General features: G+C 49.4%; 1 protein-coding gene across 1 annotated transcript in view; it reads right to left on the bottom strand.

The window, feature by feature from the left end:
* Positions 1-457: 457 nt before the first annotated feature.
* The window catches only part of LOC135806624 (leucine-rich repeat serine/threonine-protein kinase 1-like), a 31,272-nt gene continuing 9,585 nt past the window's right edge, over positions 458-22,144 (bottom strand). The window contains exons 8-21 of the mRNA XM_065320848.1: positions 21,183-21,319; positions 20,643-20,765; positions 20,065-20,329; positions 19,100-19,232; positions 18,122-18,192; positions 16,442-16,564; positions 14,814-15,916; positions 9,176-9,301; positions 7,755-8,108; positions 7,060-7,347; positions 6,112-6,240; positions 5,218-5,517; positions 1,867-2,944; positions 458-1,539 (exon numbers count right to left, since the gene is read on the bottom strand). Coding sequence (XP_065176920.1) covers positions 1,103-1,539; positions 1,867-2,944; positions 5,218-5,517; positions 6,112-6,240; positions 7,060-7,347; positions 7,755-8,108; positions 9,176-9,301; positions 14,814-15,916; positions 16,442-16,564; positions 18,122-18,192; positions 19,100-19,232; positions 20,065-20,329; positions 20,643-20,765; positions 21,183-21,319 — 4,667 coding nt within the window. The 3' untranslated portion in view covers positions 458-1,102. The remainder of the gene's footprint in view (positions 1,540-1,866; positions 2,945-5,217; positions 5,518-6,111; positions 6,241-7,059; positions 7,348-7,754; positions 8,109-9,175; positions 9,302-14,813; positions 15,917-16,441; positions 16,565-18,121; positions 18,193-19,099; positions 19,233-20,064; positions 20,330-20,642; positions 20,766-21,182; positions 21,320-22,144) is intronic.

Genomic DNA, 22,144 nt, shown 5'->3' with positions numbered 1-22,144 from the left:
GGTAGCCCAGCAAGATTGTGCGTGCACCCTATAACTTGTTACATGTTAAACTACCAAGCAAGGCTTCTGTATATACCACCCTATAGTATAACTTGTAATGACTATCACAGTATGTATCCCTTTTCTTGATGCAATGATGGCAGCAACAGCAATTGTGAGCCTCCCTGGGATGTATAAATAAAGCCAAACAACAACAACAACAACATTGTACTCTTGATGGTGCCAAGAGTCCATAACCATGGACTCTTCAATGATGGCACCACTGGCACTGAGAGTCCATAAACATGGCCTCTCGAAAATCTTGAAGGAAAGGGGGGTTTGTCAACAGACAACCGCTCTAATCAGTTACTAATCTGCGAACGCGCAAGATTGTGAATAGCAACTGAAACTGAGCGGAGCGGTTGTCAGTAGACAAACCCCTTCTTCTTTCATAATGCAGTTGCGTGATGTCCACAAATGTCTTAGTTCTCGAAAGTCTTGCTGGCACAAGTACACGAGACGTTTAATTAATATCCACTGCGGCATAATTCTCCAAGCGATGAGCAGTGAGACATACAGTCTGAGTCATATTACCAAGCTCTGGCTAATACCCTGGTTTGTACATTGTGAATTGTAGTGCAGCAACCGAGAGGAAGAGGGAGGCTAACATCTGGCAAAACATGTCTAAGGAGAAAAAGAGGTAACTAAGTCTGTCTAAAAATTAATAATTCTGTGACGACGGCAGTATCCGAATGCTGAAAAAGCACAGCGGCTCGCCACCAGGAGTCTAGTTATGAATAGTAGAAGGAAAGAGCACAATGGCTCAACATCGACCATGAGCCAAGGCCAATTGGAGTAACCAGATATTGGCAAAGGAGTAAGGATAAAATAATTTTAATTTCATGACACCGCTAACTCAGTAGAAACAAACTTGGCCATTTTTGAAAATAATCTGAACCGTTCAGATTATGACACCGCTAGGCAAAGAAAAAAGCCAGTGAAGAAGATGTCACAATGACTGAGAGAGAGAGAGAGAGAGAGAGAGAGAGAGAGAGAGAGAGAGAGAGAGAGAGAGAGACTGGATGGTGAGGGCAACACTTCTGCTTTGCTCAGAGGCCAAAGTTCAATTGGAATCTGGCGAGAGAAGCATCCGGCCATCCCACAACCCAAGAGCAAAGAAGGAGTTGTTCACTCGCGTCTCACGGCTGCCATAAACGGGTTGGCACTTGGTTGGAACATTCAGGCCATGCCCACCAGTCAGTATCATGGGCGCAGCTCTGTACAACGCACCCTCCGCTGTGTTTGTAGCATGAAGTGCCTGCAGGTACAAAGGTAGCCAACTCCTCGCTCTTTGCCGATGAAGACACCACGCAGACGGACGGATGAAGTCCACATCATTGTCAAACGTCATGATGCGGACAAATTGCATTGGGCCTGGATGTAGCCTGACCTTGCGTACAATGCAGTGCTGACAGGTGTTGATAACAACTAGATAGCCATTGCTCAGTGCAACAACAAGCACATCCGATGCACAACTCAGGTCGTTGATCACAACAGAGTCTGAAGAAGAGGCACAACACACATGCCCACACACAAACACACACACACACACACACACACACACACACACACACATACACACACAAACAAACACACATGCACACACATGCACATGCACACACATACACATGCACACACACACATACACAAAGTCACCACAGATAACTGGATTTGCTCACTGTCATAAACTGGTCACGTGAGTCTTCCCAGGAGAGGGGAGAGAGATTCAAAAGGAATTTGATAACGCATCAACACACAGGGACTGGATAATGCATAGCGTATGGAGAAGAAAAGAACATTTCAGAAAAAAATGGCAGGTAAACTGACCAGGAAAGTCACTGTCCGCACAGCAGTCAATGACAGCCACATTGCAGGGTGAGTTGCTTGCAGTAGCTGATGTAGCCCAGCCATATACACGACTACTTGGACACGCAGCAGTCCATAGTTGATCGGTGGTGTGACCCACTGTCGATGTGTCGTGTGCAGCCAACATAACAGTGCGAAGAGGCAACGGACTTGCAGTGGATTCCGACTGTTGCAGTGTGGCCAGAACACACATATCTTGTGCTCGTAGTACGGTAATCATACCATTGGCATGGCCGCACCACAGCTGTGTATCACGTGCTGTTCTGCCTACATCCACAGAAACCATCAGGAACACACTGCGCAGCACAGACACCAGGAGACCAGGTGATGACTCGTGTGATGGCTGAATGACATCATCATTGGGCTCATTTGATTGTTGAGTGATGGTGGCATCAGTACACTCTGACGACTGCTCAGAGGCCTCACTGAACACGCTGGACTGATCAGCGACAGCTTCACTTGATCCAAGTGCTCTGCTCTGCTCTGTAACATTACCGGACTCACTGGAGTGTTGAAAGACACCACTGGAGTCCTGAGCACTAGCACTCCCACTGGATCTACGAGATCGCGGTGTGACATCACCGGGAGTATACGAACCCTGAATGACATCACCGGGGTCATGTGACTGCTGAGTGACGTCACTGGGCCTGCGTGATCGTGGCGTGGTGACATTACTGGAGTTAGGTGATTGCTGAATGACATCACCAGGGTCATGCGATTGCTGGATAACTCCATCAGTATCATCAGTGCACTGGATGAGGTCATCAAGGCTGGCAGTATACGACAGTAGGACACCGTTGCCGAGGCCGATAAACACACGGTTTAGCCGAGGAACAAAGTGTACGCACTGTACGCTGGTGTCTGGGTGACTGGCGTGCGACTGGTGTGTGCTACTGATGACATTCCACTTGTGACAGACGGTCAGTGTCTCGGTGTCCACAATACAGACATGACCAGTGCGAGAGAAAGTCCACATGTAAGCACCGGTACTGCACAGGTAGGCGGTGTCCAGCTTTTCCAGCAACTGGATCTCATCAACCTGCATACAGACAGACAGACAGACACATCATGCACGCACGCGTGCACATATGCATGTACACACACACACACACACACACACACACACACACACACACACCATGTACCATGTATACGCCCGTCGCAAGAGAAGCACGCAAATCTGCAAATGCACTGGATGGGCACCCACAGATCTTCTCTTTATAGCAACGATAGCGAATCTGATTCTGATTGAAACAGATCAAGACAAGCGCCAGATAACTGTCTAATCCACACAACTGGCGAAGCCATGTGAATCGACCCCCCCCCCCCCCCCCCCCCCCCAATGCACACCTGGTCTACACCACACGGAGTACATCGGAATAGGACAGCCAAGACAGTTACCTATGCACACCCTACACTTGCTGGGGTAACCAGTATAGACAGCACGCTGCTTTGATAAAAGCAGACACTAGATGCACTGGTACACACACACACACACACACACACACACACACACACACACACACACACACACACACACACACACACACACACACACACACACACGCACACACACACACACAGCACACGGCACCAAGCAACAAACAATGAAGGAAAGAAACAGTCTACTCAACATTACTTCTCGTAACCCATGGCAACCCTGCAATTGAGTTCAAATTTAAAATGCATACATAGCACACCCGCACCGCAGATCTCAAGAAGCCAGATCCGACCTCTCTTCACTAACTTTGTATGAACATTGAGATTAATGTGAAAAGACACAGTAGGAAAATAATACCCAAATTTCCACTCCTCATAAAGTGCTCAATGCCGACCCAGACTTCCAAGGCTCACACAGTGCTCGACACCCGTGGGAAGGGTACAGCGCTTTCCAACACAGAAGTCAAAACAATTTGTTAGCTGAAACTTGGAGTTTCATGCAAAGCGATCCTCAGGCAGCTACCAAGTTGTTCTGACTTCTAGTTCTACTGAAGGGACTAGTGTGTTAAATGAGTAAAAATTCACAAGTTGGGTCAGCCTTTTTTATTTTTTTTAAATAAAAAGAAACAAGGAAAAGGACAAAACCAAGGAGTCGTAAAATACGACTCTCTGGACAAAACATAGGGGATGTAGGGACGACGTGCCGATGTGCTGGGAGCAACTCAACCGATTAGAGGTCTCGGCGTCAGCGTTGCAACTAGGCATCGAAAATGATGGGGACAAATGGTGCGAAATAATGAGAAGAAAATAATAGCGCCCAAAAGCGCTAAATATGAAATTAAGAAAAGCTAGCCCCACTATTCCACACTGCGCTATGGCCAAGCTAGTCTGTGCTAACTTCCTCTATACCTCTATACAAAGAAGATTGGAGACAATCTCCCGTCAGTCAGTATAGACCACACACCGACCCAACATGGCCCTACCCCTCCATTTCAACAGCTACACAACACCGCTGCCCCTGCTGTAACAGTAGTGGTGGCGATACTCATTACTCAGAACATTGATTTCACCGGCACATGCAACATACACATGCAACATACACATGCAACATACACATGCAACATACATGTGCATATAGTGATAAAAGAGAACACACTCCTAGCTTCACTTGAACAAGAAATCAGTCTCGTGTTTCCTCCCTGCATTTACCTGCAGTCAGGCTCTGGGCGAGAAGCAATACCCAATCCTGCCGCTCCTCTGCTGTTACGGTGATATGAGAGTCACACTGTGCTTTTATAATTTCAAGCCCACTCTTTCTTCTACACAGGACAACAAGACATAAGGTTAGGTTGTTGCAACTTGCAACTCTGAGTAGTTCATGCTCTACAACCCATCAGGCAACACTACTGCACTACTGCACTACTGCACTACTGCACTACTGCACTACTGCACTACTGCACTACTGCACTACTGCACTACTGCACTACTGCCTGATGGGTTGTAGAGCATGGACTACTCAGAGTTACAACAAGCTAGCCTTGTGCCTTGTTGTACTGTGTAGTACGCTCTGCCTCCACCGCGGTATTGAGCACTCCTAGCACACCGGGTGCATCTTCCCGTCTTTCTTCTACAATGTAACTTTGACCTTCAAAGCTACACTCCAAAGAAAATGGCTACAATATACAGTGCTACTCAATGAAATTCGATCTAGTGAGTCAGCTTTGCGTCCTGCACCAGTGAACATCCTAATGTTCACAGGTCTAGGTCTGCAGAGCACCTGGTGCATACTTGACTCATGCGATTGGATTTCCTGGAGCATCACAGCTATGCTATGCTGTGCTATGCTGTGCTATGCTATGCTATGCTACTGACCTGTGTAGAAGCGGTTGCAGCAGCATACGCAATGCGATGAACCGACTGGGTTTCACCAGAACGCCGTCCACCAGACAACAGCCATACTTTGCCAGGCGAGGCACGATCAGTCGAAACACTCATGCTCACGTCAATGACACGCTGCATGCGGACTTGGGGCAGAGGAATGCCATCAGCGAGAAACAACACACTCTGCTGGCGAATCAACTGAACTAAACTGTTTGTTTGTGGACGCGTGTTAGCCTCGGCAGCTGTGCAGTGTAGCATGAGATGTTGTAGCTGTACTGGCTGATTCATTACCTGCACACAATGTGAATAACACAGCATACAATGTGAAGACACACAGCATACAGTCTACAGTCTACAGTGCAGGGAGTGCAGGGAGTGCAGGGAGTGGTACAATACATGTAGTATTGTACTACTCCCTGGTTACAGTGGTACAGTGTACATTGTACCTTCTATGCTAGAGACTGTACACTATCCAGCACAATCCAACAACAACAACAACAACAACAACCACCACAACCACAACCACAGCAGCAGCAGCAGCAACAAGAGTATCATGCCAAGATTGGGTACTGACTAGAAACATAGCTCCTGGTGCATGTCTAGTACACGTACAGTATAGTACTGGTACCCAATACACAGCCAGAGATGAGACTACATTGTGTACACTGCAACGTACACCGTATTGCAAGCTTGGGACTACTTGAAACATTTACAAATCTGAGCACCAGAGGAACAAGCTTCACAGCAACACCATTTACACACCAACCTAGCACACTAAACAAACCATGAACAACACAACACAATAGGCAGACAAGATTGTGTCCAGAACCCTGAGTACCACCACCAGCATACTGCACTCAGATTGCGAGCAGCATGACTACTTACTCTTGATGTAGGATATGGCAGAATACCACGCTGTACTAAGCTCTGTACGTAGCTAGGGATCACACCAGCATAGGGATGTGCCAGCGTCATCAACTCATACATCAACATGCCATAAGAGAAGATATCAACCTGGCGTCAGAGAGAAAAGACATTCAGAAACGTAAACAGCAAACAATACATTACATGCACAGACAGAAAGAAAGACGCACACAAACTCTGTGTGTGCACGTGAGTGCATGTAACGTTATTGTGTGTGTGTGTGTGTGTGTGCGTGCGCGCGTGTGGCTCGCTGTTTTCGTCGACTCATGCACTCCAGGAAGGAAGGCTAGGGCTTGCGTTCATTTTGGCTTGGAGAAACTATCTTCATTGCCATGTTCTCTATCCTACAGGACCAGGTTCAGACTGTGCACTCTCTGTTGTGCATGAACAAGTCCACAAAACATGAATTGATACTGTTGTCCGCAGATTGACAGGAGAGAGTATGTATCTTCCATCAGCTTGTCATACTAGAAGCAGACTGGTGAGGTATGTACTAGCATACCATACATGTGAAGTAGCCAAAACACATACTCATGCTGAAGCCTATCAGTATAGACCTGACAGCTGAAGCCTATCAGTACAATCATGTACTTCAGAAGTATAGACCTGACAGCAGTTAGCAGTACTCAAGAACAAGGTACTAGTACATGTACACAGTTAGCAGGATGAGGCAAGTGCTAGTAGATAGCCCACACACTGCTAACAGTTACAGTTGCACATGCATCTACACACACATAGACACACATACACATAGACATAGACATACACATACACATACACACACACACACACAGATACACATAGACATAGACATAGACATACACACACACACACACATACACATAGACACATAGACATAGACATACACATAGACAGTAGTAGTACTGTATGATTAGAGCTACAGCATACCTGTTGGGTATAACCCTCTGTGCCGGAATGCGCCACAATCTCCGGCGCCATGAAGCCAGGCGTGCCGGCTAGTCCGCGCACACTGCCCGTTCCCGACACACGGCTAATGCCGTAGTCACTCAGCTTCACATGAACGGCGCTGCGGAATGTGTCGCTGCGAGAACATGGCTCCTGCAAAGATGTGGCCAGTTCTTCAGCAGATGGAATAGCCCACACTAGGATATTTTCAGCTTTCAGGTCTCGGTAGATGATAGACAAGTTGTGTACGTACTGCAAGCCAGCTGCAACCTGACACATCGCATAGAGTTCACATGAACTGGTAAGTGCAAACCCACAACCACACCACAGACGTATACCCACATCCACAGATGTATACCCACATTCACAGATGTATACGATTGGGCCATTCACCATTACAACACTCACAACCAAGATAGGTTAAAAGTTGTAGTGAAAACCGAGAAATGCGAATACCAAGGAACAAGACAAACTGTCCGCCTCAACTCTAACGTGTTCTCATTATGGAGATTAATTAACGTAAACTGTGAAATTTGTACCTCCAGGGGAGAGCAGAAAACAAGTACACAGTTCCCGTGAGACTCGGTTAGAACCAGTGCAGAAAGGTTTTCTCAAATTCCAGGTGTCCAGTGTTCCACATTTCTCACATGTCCTTTAGGAAAGCACAAAACCGGTACCTGTTGTAATATCTGCCAGAGTATATATGGGGGCAAGGTCAAGGTGATTGCTGCAGCTCCATACATCTCATCAAGGCATCCGGAAAAGGACGCCACCAACGAATCCAAGGCGCCTTGCGGAGCCCATTCCAACAGAAGCGCAGGCGGATTCAAGGTCACTCCGTCAAGAGCAACAACATTCTGATGATGCAGGTGTTGCAAGACGGCTGCTTCTTGTCGAAGACAGCAGAAACTGTCGGCAGTAGACGATGGAGCAGAGATGCTCAGCAGTTGATTGGCAATTAGTTCCTCATCAGCTGAACTATGTGCTGCATGCAATTGTTCAACACGTTGAAACCGCTTGATGGCAACATCCTGTGAGTAGGCAGCAAACCAATACACATGAGCACGTAATAATGATACCTGTTACACAATGCAGAACAACAAATATACCTGTTACTATGAGTAGTAGTGCATACACTGGGATATACAGTAATGTGACTAATGACCACCCCTTGGGGCCAGAGAAAGTGGTCTTTAGTGGCAGGTGGTCCTTAGTTAGAGGTTTGCACCGCACCACCATACGGATATACGAATGTGAGACCGTCCGTGCCTGGCGAAGTGGTCTGTAGTAGCAGGCTGGTCACTAGTCACGGTGGTCTGTAGTAGCAGGCTGGTCACTAGTCACGGTGGTCTTTAGTTACACGTTTTACCGTATTGAAAGTACAGTGGTGACAACTGACACCCAACCCTGGGATTTTGTTTACATACGAGCTAAAATGAATCGTTTTATTTTCGTACAGTACTGCATGATAAATGCACGTGTTTGCATGCTGTACGCATGTATAGTGATAATTTCACATGAACACATTTTAGCTCTTCAGGCACAATCTTCCTCAGCCTACTCAAGCTCAACTGATGAGGGGTGAATTCCCCGAAACACTGTGTATTGAGCAGGGAGTGGTACTTTCTTGCAGGTTTGCCGAGTCGAAGGTTGGATGGACTTCTCGTGTGCTCTGGATGGCAGTCGTGAGTCAGTGAAGTGTCAAGTAAAGTCAGCGGAATAGCGCGAGTTCCGGTGTGGGGAGCAAACCCTTTCTTACAAATCATCGCCGAAGTCGCAACCACTACTTCGTACACATTTTAGTACGGAATTAATTTTAGTACAAAAGAGGCCGTGTACGAAATTGTCCGAAAATAAATTCCGTCCGAAAATTTCCTGCTATACAGTACTTAGTATCTGAGATACTTCTTATCTTATTAAAGTATTAGACAAACGTCAGTAGTGATGAGTACAGCAGTGCTCCACACTGCATTGTCCCTGTACTAAACAAGAGTCGTATGTCTTATCAGAATGAGTGCTTAGTGTGAGGTCCACTGTACATGTACAAGTAGTAGTAGTGATTGCGATGTCAATGGAACAGAGCAGCATGTGTGCCTACCTTACGGCCAAGATCAGTTGTCACAGTACCACGGAACACCTCTCCAAAGGAACCTGCTCCGAGCAGTTCACCACAGATTACACTTGCCGAAGGAATGAGTGTGTCACGTTTGAAGTCACTGAAGTTCTGCAAAGAAAACAGGAGGCAGGAAGGCGGGAATGTTTCGGGGAAAAAATACGGTACATGAAATCATCTGCCGGGATGGAACTGTGATCGAATCCATGTGTTCAATGCATTCTAGGTTGCTAACATAACAAACCAGACCAGACACGGTATGGACTCATGATTGTATGTAGGTGTGAACAAGTTAGTTTCTGGCAATGTTGTGGTGTTTGGTTTCCGCCCAACTTTGTCGATCTGCATGTTTGCACTAGCGTGCAGCTGAACCAACGCAGCCGAACCAACGTGCCTTGCAATGCTTTGCTAGGCTTTTCTTTCACTGTATCTTTTTGGTCACATATAATACCGTACACTTTTCTTACTCAACAGAATCTTAGAACGAAGAAGGAACGGTCGGTTGTTGTCTTTGGCGGTGTGTCGGATCATAGTGCATGCTACTAGGCGCCATTCGGTTACAGCACTTTTTGGTGCCGAAACCCGGGACTCAGGAGTTTGTGTTGTAACTCGGATTAGTCAGGCGAATTGGGTAGCAGTGCGAGATGGCCAAAGTCGAATGCTTCTTGAGACCGTTCCGCGGGGGTCGGGACGACCTGAGCGAATTCTGGGCGAAGTTCTCAGTTGTCGCGGACTTGCAGAAGTGGGACTCGGACGAAAAGAAGATGGCGAATCTACCGCTCTATCTCGAGGGTGAGGCGTTCACCGTGTGGAACGAGATGGCGGCAGCGGATAAGAAGAAGCCGGCCGATGTGAAAGCGAAGCTGACCGCCGCTTTTGGGATGGCACCGGATCAAGCATACTCGATGTTTACGTCCAGGATCTTGCGAGGAGACGAGTCGGTGGACAACTTCGCAGCGGACTTGAAGAGGCTTCTCACCTTGTCTGGTGAGCAGGTTGATGCTGATGGGAAGAATAAAATAGTGATCGGGCAGTTTCTCTCCGGGCTCCCCTCTCAGTTTGCGAAGGAGCTCCGTATGAGTGGAAAAACGGACACCATCGACGATTGCGTGGAGTACGTCAGGCGGCTTAGAAGCGTGGAGCGATCGATGAAGCCCGGTGTGGCAGCAGTGAGCTACGGTGCTCTAGACGATCGGGCTCCATCAGGCTCTTCCAGGATGACCGCTGCAGCAGGTGCAGGTCGCGACTCCGCAAGACGTGTCCTGTGTTACAAGTGTGGTCAAGTTGGCCACTTCAAGCGGAACTGCCCTGCGAGCACGAGTAGTGGCACTGGTAGCCACAAGCAAGCCAAACACAGTCAGCTGACGTGTTTATTCTGCGACGAGGCTGGGCATATGATGAGAGATTGTGCGGAGTTCAAGGCCTTCAAGCAGAAGAAGCAGCGGGGTGGGAGTGCAGCCGCTGCTCCTGTGCACTCTGGTGATCATGGTGACTCCAAGGTGTTATGCCTGAGCAGTGGAGGTGACAGTCTGCCACGGATCTTTGTGGACATCAAACGGTCCGGCGGTCCAAGCAAGCGTGTAGTAGCTGCTGTGGACACCTGTGCATCCCGCTCCCTTGTAGCTAGCGCCCTGGCAACCGACCTAGCTTTGGATATCAGGCCTACGTCATCGACAATTAATGCGATCGATGGCAGTCCGGTGGATGTCCGTGGCGTCGTGGAGTGTACAATCTCACGGCTGGATAGTGCTGTGGTTCGCCTACGTGAGACCGAGACTGACATGCTGGTGGTGGACGACCTGTCTGTCGTTGAGGCTGATGTGCTGATTGGAGTTAACAGCATCGCGACTCTGGGTGGTGTGCATATGCAGTATGACGCAGGAGAACTGGTGGGGGTTGTATTCGGGACCGTCAGTGCTGCATGCCCATTGGTGCTGGCGTCGAGCACCCCAGATGAGCAACCATCACGCCCCGAGTCGGAAGCACGAGCCGTCGCTGAAGACTTTCACCACGCGGACGTGGAGAAGCTCAGCAATGGCGATGTTGTGCTGCGGGCATCAGATATGATCCTCCGGTGGAGTACGGCTGACAAGGCGTGGGAGGTGCAGTGGCAATGGGCGGACAAGACGGAGCCGACTACGTGCATCGGGTCAGGCCTTGGAGAGTACCCACGATCCAAGCTCTCCAAGGAGCAGGAACAGCTATTTGGAGATGAGGTTGAAAAATGGCTCGGCAACGGCTGGCTAGTGAAGCATGACGTCGAGAAGCATGGTGAGCCGAGATGTGTGCTGCCTCTGCTCGCTGCTACGCAGGAGCATAAGGCATCAACGCCAGTTCGGCCCTGCCTCGACTACCGGCTCCTCAACCAGAAGCTGACGTCGCACCCTGGCACCGACGCTCCGGCATGTGGCGAGACGCTACGGAGGTGGCGTCAAGCGGGCGTTCCGCAAGCGTATCAGCTGCTGGATATCAGCAAAGCGTACCTACAGGTACGCATTCATCCCGATTTGTGGCGTTATCAGTGCGTGGTGTGGCGTGGCGAAGTGTACGTCCTGGAGCGGATGGGCTTCGGGCTGTCCGTGGCTCCAAAGGCAATGGACTTGATCGTGAAGTGGGCCACGCGTGATCTCGCTGGCGTAGACAACTACGTGGATGATCTCTACGTCCCAGAGCAGCTCGTCGACCGCACCAAGTCGCGGCTCCTGGAGTATGGCCTGCCAACCAAACCGGCTGAGCCAGCCGTGAGTGCGCGTGTGCTAGGTCTGCAACTTCAGGCTGATGACGAGGGGAGTGTGTCGTGGACGCGTCGCGAAGGTGTGTCTCTACAGCTACCCGACAAACCAACGAAGCGCGAACTGTTTAGTTGGTGTGGCAGAGTGATTGGGCACTACCCTGTGTGTGCCTGGCTGCGCCCATCGTGTTCGTATGTCAAGCGCCTTGCCTGCACATCAGAGGTGGCATGGGATCAGGCTGTACCGGATGCTGTCTTGAAGTGTTGCCGCGACATTGTTCACCGCCTGTGCAATGATGATCCCGTTAGCGGAGTGTGGTACGCTGACCCAACGATGGGTACGTGGCGAGCGTATTGTGACGCGTCCAACCTGGCAATTGCCACGGTGCTCACGCAGGATGGCAAGGTTGTCGAGGATGGTTCATGGTTGCGAGACAAAGCAGACAAGCGTCATATCAATGTGGCGGAGCTCGAGTCGTCTCTGAAGGCGCTGGATCTGGCCATCCGGTGGGACGTCAAGAACCTGACCATCGTGACCGACTCGAAGACGGTTGCTGGTTGGTTGCGCTCGGTCTCGCAGAATACTCATCGCGTGAAGGTCGGGGGTCTCCACGAGTCTCTCGTCCGTCTCCGCCTGCAGGTGTTTCAGGACACTGTGGCTGCTGCTGGCATGACGGTGTCCGTGGAGTGGGTCCCCTCGGAGTCGAACGTTGCAGATCGGCTCACCCGCGTGCCGACCTCATGGCCTCCCTGTCGGGAGGAAGCAGGTGAAATCGCAGCAGCGCTACCAGCAAGCTCTATGAAGGGGCCAACGTCGATGCGGTCTATCCGCGGGTGCCAAGCGGTAGATGCGGATGTGCAGCTGACAGTGACACAGCTACAGGATGGAAAGCAAGTGACGAGCCAGCTGTACAAGAAATCAAAGGGTCAGCTGCGTGTTATTGATGGCGTCCTGTACCTCAGTCGTGTGGACCCCGTCGATGGTGATGTGATCGTACCGGTCCTGCCTACTGCACTGCAGAGTGAAGCCGTCGGTGCTGCTCACCGCAACACCGGACATGGTAACTGGGAGACCATGTGGGGCAGTCTTCGGAAGTGCTGTCATTTCCCACAGATGGCGCAACGCTGCCAGGAAGTCGTCCGAGACTGCGGGACGTGCCGTGCAGCGAACCCGTCGCGAGGAGAGCCCAACCCTCCAGCCGCGAGAAGCGACCTACCAACCAGGCCGTGGGAAGTCATCCAGATTGATACGTTAGAGCTGGGACCCAGCCGCAGTAGTTCCTACCATTGTGTCCTCGTGTGTGTGGACATGTTCACACGGTGGGTGGAAGTCGTACCCCTAGCCCGCCATGATGGTGTCAGTGTCGCGGAGGCGCTTGTTGGTATTTGCACCCGGTTTGGCCCACCAAGCGTAATTCGATGTGACAACGGCACGGAGTTTGTTAACTGTGTGGTGTCGTCTCTGCTATCGATATTCGGCGTACATGTGAGGCATGGAGCTGTGCGCCACCCTCAGAGCCAAGGGGGAGCCGAGCGCTTCAATCGCACGCTGCTGGGTCTTATCCGCAAAGTGGTCGAGTACAGCAGCGATTGGCAGACAGAGCTGAACATGCTGCTCTACTACTACAGGGTGCGGCCGCACAGTGCTACTGGGATTTCGCCATGCGCCGCAATGATGGGATGGGAACCACGCAACCTCCTGGTCGAGCGCGAGGAAGAAGACCTCAGTTTGTCAAGCTGGGTTGAAAGCTTGGCAGAGAAGACGGCACGTGTGCGAGACCTCGTAAACGAAGAGCTCTCTCGGAACGACACAGAGAGCGTGATCGAAGGAGCAGAGTACAGCGTAGGGGATGCGGTGCTGTTACGTCGGCCTTCCCGGAGCCGCAAATGCCTGGCACCGTACGAGCCTGGGTGGCGCATCGTTCGCGTTGTGTCGCCGTCGACAGTTGTCATCACCCGGGCTGCTGATCCACACTCAGCGGAGAAGATTGTCAACGTGGAGATCATCAAGAGGGATGTCGCCCGTGACTTGGCCCAACCAACAGCGCTGATGGACGACAGTGCAGCGGCTACAGATGGTGGTTATCTGTACCAGCCAGCATCAGTGCTGCCAGGCCCTGAGCCCAACATAGGGGATGGCGGCATCCGCATGTCACTGCGGGACAGATCTGCCATTAGGCCACCACAGCGCTATGGCTCCTGAAACTGTACGTGTGCCGTGTTATCAGTCTAGCTTGGCGCGTGCTTAGTTAAGAGCAAGCTAGCAAATGCAAGACCCATTACGCATTTTGCTGTTCTCTTGTTTAGCTGTTGGTGGAGTGTTGTTCTTTTCTTTGGAGAACCTTAGTTCTACGTTTTAGTGCAAGTTCCCTGTTTTGTTGTGTTACCAGGGGGGAATGTGTGATCGAATCCATGTGTTCAATGCATTCTAGGTTGCTAACATAACAAACCAGACCAGACACGGTATGGACTCATGATTGTATGTAGGTGTGAACAAGTTAGTTTCTGGCAATGTTGTGGTGTGGTTTCCGCCCAACTTTGTCGATCTGCATGTTTGCACTAGCGTGCAGCTGAACCAACGCAGCCGAACCAACGTGCCTTGCAATGCTTTGCTAGGCTTTTCTTTCACTGTATCTTTTTGGTCACATATAATACCGTACACTTTTCTTACTCAACAGAATCTTAGAACGAAGAAGGAACGGTCGGTTGTTGTCTTTGGCGGTGTGTCGGATCATAGTGCATGCTACTAGGCGCCATTCGGTTACAGAACCTATAAGAAACGACTCCAATCGTTGTACACTGCTGCAATGGATGTCAAGAAAAGCAGCAGCAGCTCAGACTAGAAACAACTAACAAGTCACAAGTGCTGATACATGTCAAATGGTAACTTACGATATCCGGTGCCATATCAGCCAGTGGGGTTGTACCGTGATTATGACATTGAATGGCCTGATAGCCATGGCACGCTAGTGATACTAGCTGATCTAGCAAGAACACCGTTACCATGCCGTCCACTGGCGGTGGAGTGCCGGGAGCAGCAAGACACGCCAACGCTCCCGCAGGTACTGGCTGTGTTGCGGGGACGGCCGACTGCAGATTCTCCCAGAGAATACCCGGTGCGGTCAAGTCAGCGCGACACATTGGGCATATGTGGCAGCGCGTGATGTACGGCGTGCCGGTGGACATGCAGCGATTACGATCACCAATACCTGGGTACCAGTCACTCAGCAGGCTGTCTATAGCGTACGTACACTCTGTCAGCAGCTTCGCCTGCAACAGATACACCTCATCCTGCTGCTCTGGCTCGTTCGTAGCATCATTGGCGGCAGCAGCAGCATCAACTGAATGGTCAGCATCAACAAGTGACGTAGATGAGTGATCAGCAGCTGCTGCATCAGTGCAAACTGGCGGTGGTGGTGTGTCAGCGGCTTGCTTAGCTCTGAAATCCAGCACTGTGACATGTAAGCAGCGTGCTGCGTCCAGTAGTACCAGTGGTTCCCACTTAGAGCCATTTTGCACAACAACACTGGCCGGTGTTGTGTCCAAGTGTTTGAACAGATCTGCAGCACTGACCTCCTCCATGGTCACAATGGGAGTATCTTCAAGGACAAGCTGAACACCGCGTCGCCACAGACGCCAATGCACGGTGTCACCAGTCAAGTCCACAAAGCAAGATGCATACGTACACATGTCCACTTTCAACTCGCTGGCCAGAAGCCGTGTGATCAGTAGCGGCCAGAACCCACTGGGTACATAGACCATCAAGTAGACACGTTGAAACTGACATCCACGTACCGACCAGTTACTGGAGTGGCCATCAAGCTTAGCTTGTGCCGGTGGCAACTCAGGTAGCTGCGATGGAATGAGAAGAGTTTCAAGATCCAGCTGGATAGCAACTTCAAACTTCCCAAGAAGCTGGACACAGACGTTGGCCAGTTTAGCTGGAAACTTCACACTATTGAACACGTGACTGAGACTTCGAATAGGCAAGATGCCTGAGGGGAAGCAATGCACACAACAGAAACACAACTTCTCAGACCACACTCATACAAATATGGCAGAAGCTCAAGTAACAAAATATGGTGGGCTATTTTAAACTATCTTGGAAAAAGTAGGGTACAGGGTACAGGGTACAGGGGCGCAGCTCGAACATCGGTGGTGTGGTGGCAATGTGCCAGAGCATGTATGGCAACCTGGTAGCTGTCACTTTGCCTATTTTGACTATGTAGTACGTATGACGGCTATTTGGCTATTTTGACTATGTAGTACGTATGACGGCTATTTTCTGGAGTGGTCACCAGGCTAGGCTGACTACACACGGGCTATGCGCCTGAAAAGCATGGATACCAGGCCTGAGACCAGGCCGGGACTCACATTGTTCGGAGGTACACAGGAGGACATTTCACCGAGTAAACAGCATCACAAATGCATACATACGTAATCAACAGCAAGCACCAGACAAGTTGTCTACAAACATTGCATGTACATGTACATGTACATGACATTGTACACTGACTTACCGTCCTTGCTAAAGGGCATGACCTCACGGACAGTCACTACACGAGCCAACACATCGCAAAGCCACTGGGGATCGATGAAATAGAAATCCTTGAGTCGTGAATCGTCAAAGTGCAGTAGCACACCTGGAAAGATAACATGCAATACAGTGGAGGAGAGCAGCATGAAGCAACACATCAAAATTAACGACTGGATACATGTATACATTAGTATACAGGTATGCAGGTATGCAAACACAAGACAAGGTTACACAAGGTAGTAAAAATATAATGGTACCCCACCCTCACCCCAATATCACGTGCCGGTACACTGTCACAAAATGCACAAGTGTGCAACAAGTGTAGTACATGTACAATGTACATGCAAACATACTAGTAGACATGATGTAAACATGAGGTCAATGACACAATTACAAGGTACATACTGCAATGGGCTGGCACATGTGATGGCACAACAACATACAGTGTAGCACAGTGTAGCACAGTGTACACACACACACACACACACACACACACACACACACACACACACACACACACACACACACACACACACACACACACACACACACACACACACACACACACACACACACACACACACACACACACACACACACACACACACACACACACACACACACACACACACACACACACACACACACACACACACACACACACACACACACACACACACACACACACACACACACACACACACACACACACACACACACACACACACACACACACACACACACACACACACACACACACACACACACACACACACACACACACACACACACACACACACACACACACACACACACACACACACACACACACACACACACACACACACACACACACACACACACACACACACACCATGTACCATGTATACGCCCGTCGCAAGAGAAGCACGCAAATCTGCAAATGCACTGGATGTGCACCCACAGATTTTCTCTTTATAGCAACGATAGCGGATCTGATTCTGATTGAAACAGATCAAGACAAGCGCCAGATAACTGTCTAATCCACACAACTGGCGAAGCCATGTGAATCGACCCCCCAATGCACACCTGGTCTACACGACACGGAGTACATCGGAATAGGACGGCCAAGACAGTTACCTATGCACACCCTACACTTGCTGGGGTAACCAGTATAGACAGCACGCTGCTTTGATAAAAGCAGACACTAGATGCACTGGTACCTTGAAGTGAAATTGGAGTTATTAGCCTCGGCAACTGGGTACTGGGAACCCAGGGCCAACAGACGTACCAACAACCTCAGCCATGAAAGCTATATAGTAACGACACACTGGATTGTGGAGCCGAAACTAGTCCAACTTCCAAAAATGCTTTGGCAAGAGGGTAGCCTTCCGACAGGTTGGACACACACACACACACACACACACACACACACACACACACACACACACACACACACACACACACACACACACACACACACACACACACACACACACACACACACACACACACACACACACACACACACACACACACACACACACACACACACACACACACACACACACACACACACACACACACACACACATGACACATGCATGGACACAGGCATGCAGTACGCACAGTGTACACATGCATGGACACACACGCATGCAGTAAGCACAGTCAGAACCTATACCATTGTCATGAAGAAACCGCACAGCCACTTTCAGCTCATCTACATCACCCACAATGGAGCTGAAGTGCTTCCTACACAACACAAAGAGCAAACACACACAAATACCAACAAAACATAATAAACAACAATGCAATGCGGATACATGTAAATATAATCAGGAAATATGCTGTGGACACATGAGAAAACACAATTGACAATGCGCAGGTATAGCATTACCGGGTAGTGAAGGCCAGCAAATAAAGTTGAGCTGTATAATGACCGTAACATACGGCCACCGAAAACAGTGGGATAGCGGTAGGGCCGACTTACATACCGGTACATACCACAAGTACAAATGTTGAATGTGTTCAGCTGTCTTGCTATTAGCGCAGGTCAATAGATACTCTGGCAATACTACATCCAAAATTCTGCTCTCCAAGACAGCTGGCATCCTATTGAAGTGGCTGTGTTAGGCCTCCTCCCCTCCCCCCCCCCCCCCCCCCCTCCACACACACACACGCACACACACACGCACACACACACACACACACACACACACACACACACACACACACATACACACACACAAACCCACGCACGCACGCACACACACACACACACACCTTGACCTTGACAAACAGCTGCCGTTAAACGGCTAAGCTACCCTCATCAGGAGGGGAACAAAGGGGTAGCATCACGGCATCGCAGCAGAACATCCGGCCTCATGCCGCTGCAGATCCTGCTGTCTGCGATATCTCTCGCCGCACGCACAGCAGAACTTGAACTCAAGACGCTCCCTCGCTGTTGGTCGCTTGCCACGCTCGCAATTGTGCCGTTTAAATCCAGCAGCAGATCGAAAGCACCGGTTACATGACGGGCAGTGGAATAGGCAACAATGTTGGTGTTGAAGCACTAGGCGAGGTGCAGGATCGATACACACACACACACACACACATTTGCACACACGTGCATACACGCCAATTGGAGTTGTTCTATTACCTGAATTGCGAATCAGACAAGATTGGCAACGTGCTGCCTGGTAAACTGGAGCGAAATGATGACACAGCGTCTTGTAGAGCAATGTAGGACGCAGGGACCTGTTCTTCAACAATCTTCTCCTTCGACTGGGATCCTACACATCAGCACAATGACAAGATCAGAAGCAAGAACACACAACTAATCACAACTACCATCAGTATCCAGGTTGCACTTCAGCAAGAAGAGCGTACACTTGCGCACGCACACGCGTGCGCATGCGTGTGTTACGCACTCCCAATCTCGCTGTCTATTGAACCCACACTTCTCATGCTACTCTGCTCTCAACAGGGAGTAGTATTTTACTACTCCCTCAACAGGGAGAGTAGTAAAGTACTACTCCCTGGTTCTCAATTTATTCTATTGGTATTCAATGACCAACGCATATGGCCGATTGGTTTGCAGGCCTGCCTGCGAATCATGAGGTCCCGAGTTCGAGACCCGCGCTGGTAGCAGGGAGCGTGTAAAAAGACTTTTTACGCGTGTTGAACTGCGCTGACACCCACGGTCAACTGGGTACTCACAGCTCGGAGTGAGGATAACAAGAATGCAGTTTACAGGGTTATGGGCCGTTACACGCCCGATTGGTTGAGAAACTCACCTCCTCTCCCCTGACTCACTTGTGAGGTCTGCATTTGCCACTAAGGTGAAAAGGCATAGTGGTGGCCTGCGGAAGCGAAGGCTATAGCTTGTGCGTTTTTGAACATTCAAGTGATGCTAACGCGGATCCAGCGAATATTATTATTATTCAATGAGCGAGTGTCTAACATACTTGTTCATGCATTCCAGAAGAAGTACTGCTGGGTGGATTGAGTGGATAAGTGAAAGAAGAGACAAACACAAATGCAGTAAAACAAGACTCCAATGTGTCTTGGCATACCGGTATTGTCATCTGCAGTTCAAAACTAGCACTGTTGTCAGCAGCTTACGTTTCAGCGAAGGAATCGCACAGGCTGTCTCATAGATGCAAGCGCACAGATCATCGACATTCGTACCAGAACCCACACAGCTGACAAACTTGACGGCGACAATATGAGGAAATCCGTGTTCCTCTTGATTCGTGGCCACTGCTGATTTGATGAAGTAGCGTTTGTGCAACGCTGGCAACCAGACATCCGTACAGTGCCTCAAACCACCATTCACCTTATCAAGATGTGTGCCGACGATCACCACAGTGGCTCCCGGCACACGGGCCTTGAAACACACACACACACACACACACACACACACACACACACACACACACACACACACACACACACACACACACACACACACACACACACACGCACACACACACACACCATGTACCAACACACACACACACACACACGCACACACACACACATACACACACACAAACACACACACACACACAGAATAAATACAATTTGACAAAGAAAGAAGACTATTTCCGTCTTGACAAAGGACCTGTTAATCAAGCTATAGGTACTTGTAGCACTACATAAAACAAGTGTAGACATTTCTTATTCATATCTAACAATACCTGGATATTGCGAAGCCAGTCGTCCAAGGCAAGCAAGCCTGCAGGGCCACTAGTGATCTTCCACACAGCCAGGAATATAGAGCGACTTGTCAAAAAGCACTGATGAGTGGCATAGTACTCGCGCTGCAGCACACACGGGTACAGGGTATAAAATCAGACACACACACACACACACACACACACACACACACACACACACACACAGCCAGACACACACACACACACACACACACACACACACACACACACACACACACACACAGCCAGACACACACAGCCAGACACACACAGCCAGACACACACAGCCAGACACACACACACACAGCCAGACACGCACACACACACAGCCAGACACACAGCCAGACACACACACAGCCAGACACACACACACACACAGCTCTTACTCCTATTCATACAATGCTACACATGAATGCAATTTGTCATTCCAAAATCATCTGGTCACAGGGAAGTAGAACCCCACACCACGTTGGCATTAACACAACCTAGGCATCAACAGTACATGTACATGTAGTACATTACCTGTCCAGCAAAGTCCCATGTGCTAAACTGAACTGGAAGAGCGGATTGGTTGGAGAAGATAGTACGACGAGGCGGCTTACACTCCCAACTGCCCAAATCCACGCCAACAGTGGAGAGAATCGTTGCATTGCCATGCCCTGCAGATAAGCAATACATGCACGCATGCACGCACGCACACGTACATACACATGGTTGATAAGTTTCAGGCTCTTCACAATCAAAATTCCAGCATATCCACTAGAGCTTCCATTGCCTTCTCTTCTGGTGGATAGAGGCAGAAGCATCAAATGTACATGCATGACAACGTGCAGGTGATAAAAGCAGCAGCAGCAGCGGCAGCAGGTAGATTAGCGAGAACAAACACAGAGAAAGGAGTAAAGTGATGATTGCAACGCACATTGAAACACAGCAAACCCTACAGCTACAGTCATGCACTAGAAGTGGAGGTGTGAAAACGTGTGATCAAGGTGATGCACATGAATTGTTTTCTGTGTTTGTTCTCACTAATTAACCTACTAGAAGGTGTTTTATTCAACGCACAAACCAATGATGATATGAATGCAATGAGAGCAAAGAATTCAAAAAAGAGAACACCAATCAACCTACTACCAACTGTTACTTATAACTAATCACCTACACCTTGTTTAAAATGTATTGCACTGCTTAGTTGCTTCTTTTGCCTCTATTATATACATGAATATTTAATACAGAACAGAACAACAAGGACAATCAAGGCTTGTTTGCTGCGACTTGAAGTTTCATGCTCTCGCAATCATCAGGCAAGGGGGGGGGGGGGGGGGTGTTGCCTGATGATTGCGAGAGCATGAAACTTCAAGTCGCAGCAAACAAGCCTTGATTGTCCTTGTTGTTCTGTTCTGTATTACGCTCTGCTTCCGCGGTGTTGAGCACTGAGTTTGTTTTGTCGAGTGAGCTAGTTATCTTACACCACCCGAAGAGAAGGC

This window comes from Sycon ciliatum, chromosome 1 (genome assembly GCF_964019385.1).
Source record: "Sycon ciliatum chromosome 1, ocSycCili1.1, whole genome shotgun sequence".
Classification (NCBI taxonomy): Eukaryota; Metazoa; Porifera; class Calcarea; order Leucosolenida; family Sycettidae; genus Sycon; species Sycon ciliatum.
This window is presented reverse-complemented; position numbering and strand designations above follow the sequence as displayed.